The following is a 14,512-nucleotide window of genomic DNA, read 5'->3' as shown; positions in this document are numbered from 1 at the left end:
ACTCAAAAGTTTATGAGTTAATTATGATATATTAACCGTTTCACATTATACCACTTATCCAATGTTAGACTTTTCTAACACAACTCACTCGTGCATCTTAACAATCTCCTTCTTATATGCGAGTTCAATGTTAGATCCTACTCAATCAAGCATTCTTATGCATTAGGATATTTCAGCTTGAAATTCCACCAATGTCTAACTTCATATGTAAATTCTTTCTTCTAACCGAACTAGGAAGTTTGTCGTCGGGTCCACATTGCGACACCATCTTAATCCAAGCATTTTTTTTTTTTTTTTTTGCATCAAGATATCTCAGCTTGAATCTCTACCAACACCCAACTTTATCCTAATCTCTTTTTCCGACCGAACCATGAAATCCGCATGTGTGAACTCGGTATTAGGTTTTTGCTTTTGACCGAACCATGAAGTCTGCCATTAGGCCCACATTACCACATCCCCTTAATCCAAGTATCATTCTACATCAAGATATTTCATCTCGAATCTCCATCAATGCCCAACATCATTCCGGTCTCTTCTCTAACAGAGCCATGAAATCTGCATGCATGAGCTCAATATTAGGTTCTACTCGACCCGAACCACGAAGTCTACCATCAAGCCTACGTTGCCACATCCCTTAATCTAGCTATATGTCTGCATTAAAATATCTTAGATTGAATCTCCATCAATACTCAATTTCATCCATGATCTCTTTCTCCCAACCAAACCATGAAGTTTGCCATCAAACCCATCTTGATATCATTTTATATCAAGATGGGTCCAAAGTATCCTTCTAAATAAAGATATCTTAGCTCCTATTTGCATAAACACCCAACTTCATCCCTAGTCTCTTTCTCCCAACCAAACCATGAAGTTTGTCATCAAGTCGGCGTTGTTACATCCCCTAGACCCAAGTATCCTCTTGCATCAAGATATCTCAATTTGAATTTGAATCAATGCCCAATTTCATCTCTAGTCTCTTTCTTCTGACTAAACTATAAAATCTACCATCAAGGTCGTGTTATTATACCACAACCCGCTTGCCCAGAAACCGCACTAGTCACTAGATTCCTTTGAGCCTGCATTACTTCACCACAAGCCCACCAACTTAGAAACCGCATTGGCCATCAGATTCCTTCCTTGAGAAACTTATCACGTACCATAATAGGATTAGGAGCCCACTAATCTGTCATTGGCTTTAATACTATCTGTTAAGAGCGCACAATAGACTAATACCTTCATTCGGGAGATTGTCAAGAGGGTGCTCAAGTACGAATTCATCAATATATTCAGTCGGACACACTACTTACCAATGTGAAGCTTTTCTAAAAATACTCATATCTCTATTGAGGCTACGATCAGCCAAAGACGAGGTCTTGAGACCTCATTGACCCTCAACGAGGCTTGACCTTACTTGACCACCACAAGGTTGATCTCGTCATGGCTGGCGAGGCTCGACCTCCGATGGTAGGGAGAGGTTGTTGGCGACCGGCTAGAGGGAAGAAAAAGAAAGAGATGAAAAAGAGAAAAAAAAAAAAAAAAAGAAAAATCTTATAAAATTAATAATAATAATTAAAAGAAATTCATAAACACAAAAAAAAAATCGAGAATCGTATCAAACGTATTTTGTTCTTTTTATTTTGGGAATAGAAATTAAGTAAATTTATCATACGTGTTTGAATACTTGAAAACTCGTTCAAAAGAAAAAAGAGCAAAAACTATTTCTAAGTAAAAATTATTTATGAAAATAGAATAATTACCAAACAGGCCCTTAATGGCCATCTTTCCTTCCCTCTTTGCTTGTCACATACAGTTAAAATCTTCCTCCTCATGCCACATCTCATCCACAACCACCCAGAGTCTCTTGCCACCGATTTGACCTCCATCACTGCTCCACCATTAGTGGAGACCGCTTCATGGCCAACATGTTTAACAGCGGGATAGATATGGGAGTTAAGGAAAATTTGAAGGTTCTTTTTGAGGAAAAAAAAATTCGACATAGAATTGGAATTAAAACTAAAGTTTTGGATTTTTATGGAATTAGGCCATTTATTTATTGAAAAGTTTAATGTGCCTTGCGTGGAATTTGAAGTATGAGCACGGGGCCATTTTTGTTTAAATCATACCAAAACTTGTCCTGTATACATAAAATTATGTATAATTAGCTAATTATTCACAACTAATTACTTTGTGTAATTTTGCTTTCTCTCGTTCTCATACGTAAAAGAATGCAATTGGCTTCATACGCTCTCTCTTGGACGCATATGATCACATTCTCTCTCCTCATATACATATGTAAATTTCAAGATCGTAGTTGCTTGGAGCATTGAAAAAATTCTAACTTAAAACCCAGAGGTCACCCACTTGAGTTTCACGATGGCCACCCCCACAAGCCAAAAGTTTAGACTCAATCAATTCATAGAATTTGAATGCTATTTCATTGGTTTTAAGGTACTGTCTCTACATCAACGGTAACTATCATAGGCGATGCCTAAGGGCAAATTTTGTTAATTGATAACTAAACTTATCGTGTTCCCCCGGTTGACAAGACCTTACCAACTGGGGATTTGTGGCTAAGATTGAACAAGGGCTGAATCGAAACCGATCTAGCCATTTTGGTTCTAGACGGATTGTAGACGGAACCCGACTTTATTCAGTGAGCACGCCTCCTCGCTCATTCATTGGGTTTCGATGCGTGTCCTCTTTATGTGGACCTCGCCATGCCAAATCAATACTCGCCATAAGTACTAAACACCCATCCTCTCTCTCTCTCTCTCTCTCTCTCTCCTCGGACCAACAGCCACCGTCGGCCACCCTCAATCGACGACTTGGTGACGAAGGTGACGTAGCCCTCTTTATGGTTGTGAAAGAGAACTTCAGAAATCAGTGCCTTATAATATGTCTCATGTTTCGATCCAAAAATAAAAACATAACTCATTTTTCAGTGTCTGCAAAACATTAATTGTCATATTTAATCACAAAAATGTTTTCCAAGGGCAACCTTTACAAGTCAAAAATATCTTATGCGTTTCTTTCTTAAGAAGACGTTGCGTCAAACGTCGTTGATAAAACCTATAATATCAACTATAAAATCATTTGATAATAATGTTTAACAAATGCCGCAAAAGCTGTAAGAGCTAAAACCACCAACGATAAATGCCAAGAGCATTTCCAGTTTGTCATTGTATAATAACTTATTAACAAAATTGATTTACAGATTGGATGATCTCTAAACTCCTAAATAATAAATATGTTCTGAGTAACTCAACGAGTGAGCTATACACAGAGCACCAACAAAAATTTAACTACATCCAAGCATTTCAGATCGAGTAGAACCAAAACAGAGGACAGGGGACTGGTGACCTCAGCTACAGCTTCAATTATGCAGCAGGACTCGTCAAACAATGGATCTGGAATTCATCATATACAGGACAACTATGAAGATGACCACACACATGACCAAGTATAGCTGTATCACAGGCTCACAGCGAACCCATTTGAGCATCTAAGCAGAGAAGCTATGGTGGGTACCTACTTTGCCAGAGCAGATGCTCCGAGCATCATTTGCAATAGACAGAGACAGAGAAGAAAAAGAAAAGTATTCATGTGAGGAGAAACCGACAGCATTCACAGCTCAGACAGCATTCACAGCTCCAAATAGAAAGCAGACTCTGCCGCTAGCATTCAAGAATAGATCCATCATTGAGATCGGACATAGTTTGTACATGTACTCAGAGGAACGGATTTCTCGGCAGGAAAATAAATGGAGGACCTCACATATTCTTCACTCACCATTTCTTTCGCTTTCTTCACTAACTCAACCGCGTATCCCAGCGGATTGTTGCACAGATGGCCCGCCTTCGAAAGCACTGTTGAATACACCGACGTGTTCCCGTGATAACCACGAGGCACACTGAGGCCTTGCTTGCCTCGCGCATTAATCATGGACGATAGGCAGACGGCATCGTCTGGCTCAATCTCGAGGGCGATTGTGCGGCACTTCCATAGGAAAAGAAATCTGCAAAATAGTCATCAAACCTTTTGCATTGATCAAATTCGATCTTAAAAACTTTTTAATTTGGCCAAATTTAATCACCAAAAACATTTTTATATTGGTACAAATTCAGGTTCAATCGAGCTAATTTAAGCCAAAAATTGCTTGACATGGCCGCCAGCGGTCTCATGTGGCGCAAGCGTGGATAAATATTATAATTTTTTTCAGATTTTTCTCTTTCTTTTCTCCCTTATCCACTTGGCGGCGAGGTCGCCAGCCAGCCAACCATTGCCAGCCACAGGCTAGCCAAGGCGAGGGCCACCGCACCCTCGCCTATGGCCGGCGAGGGCACCCTCACCCGTTGGCCAAGGAGGACCTTTGCACCCTCATCGGCCACGGGCGGGCGCGGTGGCGCACACACCCTCGCCCGCCACGGCGAGGCCGCCGTAGCCCTCGCCTAGATCTGGCGGGCCCAGCTGCCCTTGTTCATGGCGGGCGAGGCATCTTGCCCTCACCGGATCTAGGCGAGGGCCACCGCACCCTCACTTGCCACGAGCATGGGCCGCCGCACCCTCGCCCGCCTTGAGTGAGGGCGCCACGCCCTCACACAGTGGCCAACGGGGCGCAAAGGCTCTCACCAATTGGCCAACGAGGTTTCGACCCTCGCCGGTGACCGGTGAAGGCACGGGGCCTCTCATCCCAGACCCGGTGGTGGCCGACGATGGTCGGCCCAACGACCTCGCCCGGCCAAACGATAAGGAGAAAAGAAAAAAAAAAAAAAAAGGAAAAAAAGAAAAATAATAAATTTAAAAATCTGAAAAAAAAATATATATATATATATATATATATAATTATAAAATTTGTTCATGTGGTGTCACATAAGACCACCGCCGACCAGCATCAGCAATTTACGGCTTAAATTAGCCGAATGAGCGGGTGGTGCCGTGTAAAGGTTTAGAATTAGAATTGATTGATTGAAAAGTTTAAGATTGAATTAGTATCAATACTAAAGATTTAGTACTATTTTAGTACTTTTCCCACTTCCACAGGCATGCCGTAAGTAACTCGTAGGTGGAGGATCTCGAGACCAGGTGGTGAGGGAGGCCTTTCTTGATTGACGCCACTTGGCGCGGGCCGAAAAAGAAGGATCTGTGTACCATGTTCTTGGGGTCCAACGTCACGGCAGCGCTTCTGGCGTCGTCGACCACATCCTCGAACTCAGGGTGCCTGCACGTCGCTCGCGGCGGGTCTCGAGCGCAGAGGATTTCTCTCTGCCAAACAGGTAGCCATGACGGCACGTGTGCGCCTCTTGCGAGTTCTGCAGCCGCCTTCAGGAATTGTATGAGGCCAAGGGAATCGCTAATGGCATGATTGAGCCGGATTCCAAGGATGAAGCCCCCGCATTTCAAACGGGTCACCTACAAATCGGAAGGAACTCAGTAAGAAACTACAGAAGTTACAGCAGGTTGATTATTCAGAGCAGGAGGGCATATCTCTGTCATTACAGTCGATAACCTGAACCAACAAGAGAGGGCACCCAATGATGCCGCCGGACCCGCCCACATCGCACAACACCTCGTCCACAAAGCCGCACGGCGGCCTCATGGAGTCGCCGAGCTCCTCGAGGCTGACGTCGGCGTCGGCCTCGACGAACAGGATCCCCTCGCCGGTGCAGTCCACTGCGAGCATGCGGTTCGGCCCTTTCCGGATACGCCCGGCCAACGGGTAGTAGTACACGAGCGCCTTCCCGAGCGCTTCCTTGACGACTCTCGCCGGGTCTTCTCGGCCTCTTATTGGGGGGCTGTTGGGATAGAAGAAAAGGAAGGGAAACTGAAAGCGAAGCCCCTCCTGGTCGTCCAGGTCCGAGAGGGGCTTGAGTTCGCGTGGCGTCGCCTGCGACGGGGAGATCAGCTCTGGCTTGTGGCGGTTCACTGATGTGCCGGAGAAGAAGGTGGCAGTGAAGCCATTTTTATGATGGCGGATTGAACAATTTAGAAAACTTGAGAATCGTTCATGGTATCTATGGGAGGAAACAAAGGTGATTTAATATGGGCCTAGGAAATTGGTGACTTTAATTTTGTTTTTTTATTTAATTTCCCTGTTTAACGCATGGAGGTTTTCTTTCGAAAACTAATTGGGAAAGTGTCAAAAATCATAAACATGTTGCATTGATGCGAATTTGATCCTAAATCATTTAATTGAACCAATTTAGTTCTAAACTTTTTTGCATTTGTATCAATTAAATCCATTCAGCGAATTTTAGCTAGACATAGCTGACGTGTTGGCCATCCAATCTAGTGTGACCGATTCTATTGTGCACAATTTTTATAATTTTTATTATTTTTTTCTAATTTTTTTTTTTTTATATATTGTTCTTTTGTTCTTTTCTTTTTATTTTCTTTTTCTTTTTTTTCCTTCTCCACTAATTGCCGAGCCTCGATGATGACTAGCGACTGGCCAAAGGTGACAACGATGAGGTTGCCCTTACCGGGCTCAGGCGAGGTCAACACCGCCAGATTTGACAAGGGGTGACCTCGCCAACCTCAAACAAGGACAAGTCTCATTAGAGGCTAAAGTTCACGCTACCAATTTTTAGCTAAAATTAGTCAATGAATTCAATTGGCACGAATGTAAAATGTTTCGAAGTAAATTGATCTAATTAAAATGTTTATAATTAAATTGACACAAATGAAATAGATTTAAAACTTTTATAAAAAAAATCAAACTTTAAGTTTAGTCCCAATTCTACCTTAAACTTTTTTTATCTCAAGAAAAACTTCCAACTTTTACTCAAATTCCAAATATATCCTTTATTAAACTTTCATCCAACATTATCAACTCTCCACAAGCTGATGAGGCATTGAATCTTTGTTTTTCATTTTATGTTCTTTTAGGATCTTTTCGGTAACTAACCAATTCTAGACTATTTCTATTCTTTTGCTCATTGAAAAAAAAATCCATTTAGTGACATTAGTTAATTTTTCTACTACCAAAAATAGATTTCTTCTTGAGAATAATTTGGAACAAAATCAAGAAAAAAAAAAAAAAAAGTTACTTCTTTGTTCCTTGGAAACAATTCTAGAATTAAGCTATTTTTTTTTTTTCTCTTTACTTTCTTCTTCTTGTTGACACCTAAATTTTATCATTAGAAAATTAGGGATTAATTTTCAAACCTAGCAAAAAAAAAAATCACTAAATTGCATTGCGTAATAGCATTAGGAATATTTGCATCACTAATGTTAATTTTTAAATTTTTCAAAAAAATTCATCAAAAGAAAAGAAAAGAATGAGAATGAGAAAAAAAAAATATTATCATTATTGAAAATTATGATCATAAAAGAAAAGAAAGAAAAAGAAAATCGAATGTGGCCGGCCCACCTCTCTTCTTCCTTCCATTCTTCTTTTCACACACAGAACTAGCCCAGCTCCTTTCATTTCGGTCCAGCCCGCGTGGGTCTTCTTCCTCCCTCACATCCTCCCACTGGTTTGGCTTTTGCGGAAAAAGAAACGTACAAACCAGGGCATGAGGCAGAGGATCGCGAGGGCAGATGACAGCATGATCCTCGGAGATCAAGCCGGCCGCGCCAGGCTGGCGGTGGCAGAAGCCATGCGCCCCTATCGTTGGCCGAGCTCAAAGGAAGAGAGCAAAGTGTTTTGGGGTTCCGTTTCGACCGAGAGAGAGAGGAGAGAGATCAGAGAGCTCGGGAGAGTTTTAAGCGAGTTTTCTGGGATTTGAGGAAAGGGTTCGCCGAAGTTCATCTCGAGCCCCACGTGGTTACCGTCGGTCACCGCACCTGCCAGTGCGATAGTATGCCAGAGGAAGGGAGGAGTGTCAGTCGTTTCTTGAGCCTTCCCGACGTGTAAGTGGCAACAGCGACACCATTTCTGGCTAGGTAGGGATCACGCTTCCTTCAGGTGTTCTTTTTTTTCCCTTCTTCTGTTCATGCTATTAAGGATTCAAGAATATTGAACTCAGTCAGTGAACTCAGTGTTTGAGCATGTGAAACTGAAATAGGTTAGTGATGGATGATGACGTTTAGAGCATGATTGGTCACGCTTTGGCTGGAAATGGTGCTGGTTCTGAGTTGAGAACTCAAATTTCGTATCCCTACATCACATGTTCGCTAAAATGTCTAAAAGAAAACCGAAAAATTCCCATGTTCACGCCTGCCTTAATCGACTGCTGTTTTTGAGGAAATCTTGGTGAAACAAAGCCATTTTCTGTTAGTAACGGCGTTTTAAGTCGTGTGCAACGTTTTCTTGGCTAGGACTCGTTTAGAAACCGAATCGGAATGCTATTGTGAAGTCTGCTTATCACGTGCTTGACAAGATGTCTGAGAGAGAGTCGGATGGATTTCATCGTTGAAGCTTAAGATTGACTTCCATATATGTTGAATCGCGTCTGATATTTGTGTTCCTCTTGTTTTGTTATGTGATTTCGTGGAAACATTCGCTCGTCATCAAGTTGGCCGCGCATCCCCCGCTTCCGCCGGAGTTACACTCCCCTCACCGGCAAAGCCTGCGGTTCGAGGCCACCGCCCGTTAGTTCTTTCTTTGTATTATAATGTGCTGGTGATTGTACGTCCATTCGAGATGCTTGACTTGAGGGATTCAGCTTGGGTATGGATGTTTTCCACTGTCGTTGCGGCCACCGGTGAGCGGCCGGAGTTGATGTAACCGAAGGTCGGAGCAAGTGACCGACGTCGTTGGCGGTGGTTCGGTGGCGACGTGTAGGTGTCGGTGACGACGCGTGATGGTGGCGATGTCGAGCGTCCAGGGTTCGAAGTTGCAGAAGCTCGGTCTCGTTGAAGGAGGGCGGGAGGTTGAAGACCATGCTGGGTTTGAAAAGGACGAAACAAGAAAAGACAAAAAAAAGCGAAAATAGAAAGAAAAAAAATCGAAAATTAAAAATAAAAATTAAAAATAAAAATAAACTAAACTAAACTAAAAGATTTCGTTTTTTTATCCGACTGGGTCGGATCCGATTTTAGGTTGGGTCATCGAGTTGGATCGGGTTTATCCGGTTTGAACCTGCTTCCTCGGATATTATAATATTAAATATTAAATATATATTTAAAAACTTCAAAAAAATCAAAAAATTTCATAAAAATTTAAAAATTTCGAAAATTCAAAAAATTCAAAAAATTCAAAAAAATTCAACAACTTTCAAAGAACATTAAAAAAATTCAAAAAATTTCAGAAAATAGTGAAAATTCGAGTTTTTTTAAATTAATTAAAAAATTAGAAAAATTAGAAAATTAAGGAAAATTAAAAAATTCTTAGAAAATTCCAAAATTCATAAAAGTATAAAAAAAAAATTAGTAGTTATTAAAAGACACCAAATTAAAGCAAAAATCATGTATATTAAATTTAGATTAAGATTGCATATAATTAACATTTTTAAATGAAAAAATTAGGTGTCATATCATTTAGAAATCATGTTTAGAGCATGCATTTTTAATCAGCATTTTGTAAGTTTTTAGAGAATAAACCTTAATAAAGTTGTAGTTTATTTTACCTAAGGTTAGTTATAATTTATTACAATTTAACACTTCGGTTTATTGAATGTTATTTTATTGATTACGCACCGCATGACTACCATTTGTATGTTAGTAGCTTAGGTAAAAATTAATCAAGATTACTTACAAAATATTTTTGAAATTACAATGAAAATGTACCCAACATATCCCAGACCCATTGAATTTCTGGTTCGCAAAAGTAAAATATTATCCCATACTTTACTTGAGCTTCTAATCAACCATAATTAGTTAGTGGCAACTCCAAATTGAGTAAAATTGCATGTTTAAATGGATTAATTTTTTAGTGTCGAATTACAATTGGTAAAACTTGGGAGGGTCGTCTGCTAAGTCTTCGGACTTAGTAATCCATTGACTTTCTTTGGGTAATTCACATTCGAAAAGGCCGCAACAAAATGATAAAACCGTTTGCATTTGTTGTAAGTTCAGATAGTCCCAATTACTCCACAAAGACGCTAAGTTGAAGGACATTATACAACGAGGGCAACAAGCGACAGCATCTCATAACGTGGTCGGCAGGTTATCAAAACAACTGCACCGGCTCAATCAATGTAGGCTGGCTTCGTCGATGTGAACAGGTTCTGCATAATGGTTCCGGCACGAGACGCACATTGCGAGCCCCTTCTCTCATGAGTCCCACCACAAGTACGAGCACGGTCCACGCCGCTCGTGTTTTGAATTTTCTCATCACCGGCCCCCGACTGAAGGAGACAGAGACCAGACAGCTTCTCCAGAAGAAACAAGATTTGAGAACGGTGAAACTTTCGTAGGTAAGCGATTCCAGGAGGTGGCTCTACCCGGGACCACTTTTCTGCCTCGGCTTTTGACGAGAAGGCAAAAGCAGGAACAATCGTGTGGACATTAGAGCCAGCGACGAGGAAAGTTGGGGGAAAAGAGGGTTTAAATCTTGACGTGTGAGGATGTTCCTCGTCGATAGAAGACATTGACTTAAATAATTCGTTGGGCTTGTCAAACAAGGAAAAAGTAGCTTCCTAGAGCAAAGCAGTACTTGGATGGAGAAGCAGAAGATGATGCCCTCTTTAATATGAGCTTGACTAGAGTTGAAGACCTCTAGCTCTTCTTTCCAGATTAGCCAAACTGCGGCATATGGTGGGTAGATGATGATTTTTTGTGATAGGGGCGAGTTTGAACTATAAGGATAGCATTGGCTAATGCGTTGGCCTCTTAAGGAGGGGAAGAACCCCATCATAGTATGGGAATGGATTCTGTCACTTAAACCCTAAAAGGATTCATATAACTTAAAGAAAACATTAGAATCCCATTAAATGTTATTGAAAGGTATAGTTTCCTATTCGATGTCGGTGCTTTCCTTAAATATGTCTTGGGTTCATTTTCAACGCATGCAAAATATTAATTGTGGCATTTAGTCATAAAATGTCCTCTAAAGGCAATTTTTACAAGTCAAAATTTCCTATTTGACTTACGAGTGCATTTTTTTCTTAAGATTTTGCGTTCAGACACTCATCAATAAGACCTCTGCAATCATTTTGTAATAATGTTTAACAAATGCCACAAAACCTGTAAGAGCTAAAACCAGCAGCGATAAATCCCAAGAGCATTTTCACTTTGACATCGCACAAAAACTTATTTAAGAGATTGATTTACAGATTGAATGATCTCTTGAGTCCCGAATATGTTTTGGGTATCTCAACGAGTGAGCCATATACAGCACCAACTAGAAATTATTTACATCCAAGCATTTCAGATCGAGTAGAACCAAAACAGAGGCCAGAGGACTAGAGACCCCAGCTACAGCTTCAATTATTCACAAGGACTCTTCGAACAATGGATCTGGAATTCATCATATACAGGACAACTATGAAGATGACCATACACATGACCGAGCATGGCTAAATCACAGCGAACCCATTTGAGCATCTAACCAGAGAAGCTATGGTGGGTACCTACTTCGCCAGAGAAGATGCTCCGAGCATCATCTGCAAGAGACAGAGACAGAGACAGAGAAATGAAAAGAAAAGTATTCATGTGAGGAGAGACAGACAGCATTCACAGCTCCAAATAGAAAGCAGACTGCTGCTAGCATTCAAGAATAGATCCATCATTGAGATCGGACACAGTTTGTACATGTACTCGGAGAAACGATTCTTGGCAGGAAAATAAATTGCCTGTCATTTACGACCAAAATTTGAATAAAACTCATATTTTATACAAGGTTTTTACTGCGGTCAGGTTTTATCGAGCATACCTGTTCTTGCTGGTCTAATTCGTTCATCTTCTGCACGGAAGAATAAATAGAAGAGACCTGCAGGAGCACATAACTTTACAGATGGGAGGGTTATGAACATAATTGAGCATTGTAGTTAAAAACACATCCTTGCACATATGTGATGTTTTGCGTATTCTGCTTAGATAGAAAAAGAAAGAAATAAGCATGGTTTTGCTGAGAAAACCTACACAGGCCAAAGAGCTACTCTCTTGAGAATGCAACGCTCAATTGGCAGGGCTCAATTTTATGTTAAAGGAACTCGCAATGACTGCGAAACCTTCTTTGTAGAACCATACATCAATCCTGGCCATTGTCGGCTAGTTTGACTGCGTTACTTGCCAACTCCTGTTTATGAGCTATCAAAATTCTACAAACTAGAAGTCTAGGACCCAAAAATACATGCCTCCCCACACACCCTGAACAAAATTTGAGAGTGAAGATTCCATTTAAGTACCCTTTCCTCTTTCTTTTCTTTCAAATTAGCATCTTTAGACGATTTAGCCTTTTCAATGCGAACTCGCTGAAACTTTTCAAAGAATGCAAATGTTTAAATGTAGCTTAAAAATGTTTTCGAGCAAATCCAAACAAGATTCTATCCTAATATGAAGAAATCATTTCTGAAGGTAACAGGAAGCAGATTTCACAATATTATCAGATAAAGGTTTGAGTTTCAATCTTGAGCTTCCGGCGAGGCAACAATTACCATGGCGGTGATACCAATGGGGACCTCTCTAAACGCGAATCTAGATGATATTTACGCGTGCCTGTCTGATGAAGTACAGAAGCTTTTAGCTTTTCACTTCACCAGCACCAGAACATACTAAGAAGCAGAGATACAGAGCCTACTGCAGAACAAGCAAAAACGAATCAGCAATGCATGTTATAAATACCTCTACACTTCAGTAGATTCCCCCCCTCGCGGACATCTTTTCCAGATTTGGTACGGATTCTGTCGAATGGATATCCCGATCCTCTGCACTCAATCCGAGCTGATTTACGTAGTTAGTACAAGAACGGATGAACTCCCGATGTCCAAACGCATCAATCACATCTTCAGACACGAGATTTTCAACACCGCAAAACCACCGCGATATCGCGAACTAAATCGTGTATCCGCATTTTACTAGTATCATCAGTAATCAAAACTTAGACAGAGCTCGTCGGCGTTTCTCCGATCGAAATCGGAAGATTGCTCGAGCTCGCGATCGCCAGAAAAGCGCACGTAGGTTGGAAATGACGCATTTGCAAATCGTTCGATACGATGTTCAATGGCGCGAATACGAAGAGCGACTCAGATAGAGAGAGAGAGAGAGAGAGAGCTCCAGATCTGAAGGCGGAGCGGGAGAAGTCGGCCGACGGATCCGAATTGCAACCTTCACCGCGGTCTCCGATTCAGTTGATGCAAGGCGGGAATCGAATCCGCCCCCTCGATCGGCGCGGACGCCGGCGGGAGAGGTTCCTGCCGCCCTCCCGGCGAACCGGTTCCCGACCTGCACCAAGCGAATTAGAGACCGCCGGTAACTGAAAGCACTCAGCTTCGACGGCGACGACGGCGGCGGCGGCGGCGGGAGCTTCTCTCCCCCTCGGAAGCGAGGACAGAAAGAGGAGGGATGACGTGGCAGGCACGCGTCGCAGAGTAACACAACCCTACGGAATTATTATGTGGGAGGATATGGGGGGCTTTTGCCGAAAGGGGAGCGGCGGTTCTTTATAGGGAGAACGGACGAACAGGATCGCGACACGTGGCGGCCACCGACTCCCCGGTACGCAGGTTGGAGAGCGGCGGGCGGGAAGCGGTGGTTGGGAGTTTACCGCTCGAAAAGATTAAGGGGTTGTTTGCTGACATTCCGAGGAGGACCGTTTCTATTTTTTTTTTAAAAGTAAAAATAAAATAAAAACGCGTTTGGTAATTTTTTATTCTAGGGAACAAATTGTTCTTGAGAATAAATTTAAAATAAAAAATTATTTCTTATTCTCGAGAATAACTCAAAAATAGGGTTTTTTCTTTCTTTTCTTCCTTTCTTTTTTTTTTTCTTCCTTTCTTCTTCCCTAGCTGGTCACCGACCCGATGAATGGCTAGCAGCGGCTAGACAAGGCCTAACAACCTTGCCGAAGCCTCTCGCCCTCGGCAAGGCTCGGGGGAGCCTCACCATGGCTAGGTGAGGCCCCAGCCTCGCTTCGCCATGGCGAGACTCCTCGAGACCGACGACGGCTAAGAGGAAGGAGAAGAAAAAAAAAAAAAGAAAAAGAAAAAATGTAATAAAATTGCTAATATATCAAAGAAATTTTAAGTCATAAAATTTTTTTTTTGGATTGTACGTGTTTCGTTCCCCGAAACAAAAAAATTTATAGTTATCAAACGTCTTAAAATACTCATAAATTATCCATTATAACAAAAATAGAAAAAAGTGTTTACGAAAAAAACTGTTCACGAAACAGAAACATTACCATACGTCTTATAAAAAGACGGGTAAGATGAATGCGCCGCCACAAAAACCGGTCGCGGGTTCGGCATGTACTTACGGAAATGCCCCCGCCGGCTCATGGGGGTGACTAGTGGCTACGGTGGCGTCACGTGCCCGCGATCCACGCCGCGCCACGTGCACGGAGCCGGCGACTGTGTCCAGGGTCGGGGGGGGGTCGAAAGATCTGCTGGTGGCGGGCGATTTGCGTATTTCAGTTTCGTGTTAATGGAGGCTCTGAAGGACGGCACGTGGCGATCCTTAAGCTCGGCAA

At 41.9% G+C, this 14,512-nt stretch overlaps 1 protein-coding gene and 1 long non-coding RNA gene across 2 annotated transcripts; both read right to left on the bottom strand.

Annotated features, from left to right (window-relative positions):
- Positions 1-5,016: 5,016 nt before the first annotated feature.
- LOC104446191 (alcohol acyl transferase 1 allele RGb-like) lies at positions 5,017-6,280 on the bottom strand. Its single transcript, XM_018873184.2, has 3 exons — positions 6,270-6,280; positions 5,507-6,011; positions 5,017-5,409 (listed from the first exon to the last, which is right to left on the bottom strand). Exons 1-3 carry the CDS (start codon positions 6,278-6,280, stop codon positions 5,017-5,019), a joined length of 909 nt encoding a protein of 302 aa, XP_018728729.2.
- A 4,834-nt stretch (positions 6,281-11,114) lies between these two features.
- LOC120293308 lies at positions 11,115-12,273 on the bottom strand. Its single transcript, XR_005551063.1, has 2 exons — positions 11,756-12,273; positions 11,115-11,486 (listed from the first exon to the last, which is right to left on the bottom strand). It is a non-coding gene; the product is annotated as an uncharacterized LOC120293308 (long non-coding RNA).
- Positions 12,274-14,512: the final 2,239 nt, after the last annotated feature.

Source organism: Eucalyptus grandis, chromosome 5 (genome assembly GCF_016545825.1).
Source record: "Eucalyptus grandis isolate ANBG69807.140 chromosome 5, ASM1654582v1, whole genome shotgun sequence".
NCBI classification, from domain to species: Eukaryota; Viridiplantae; Streptophyta; class Magnoliopsida; order Myrtales; family Myrtaceae; genus Eucalyptus; species Eucalyptus grandis.
Note: the sequence above shows the minus strand (reverse complement) of the source record. Positions and strands in the feature narration are given on the sequence as shown.

Coding starts and splice junctions, on each gene's coding strand:
- LOC104446191 (XM_018873184.2), bottom strand. Junction 5,410..5,506: donor GCCCTCTCTTGTTGGTTCAG/GTTATCGACTGT, acceptor TCCGATTTGTAG/GTGACCCGTTTGAAATGCGG.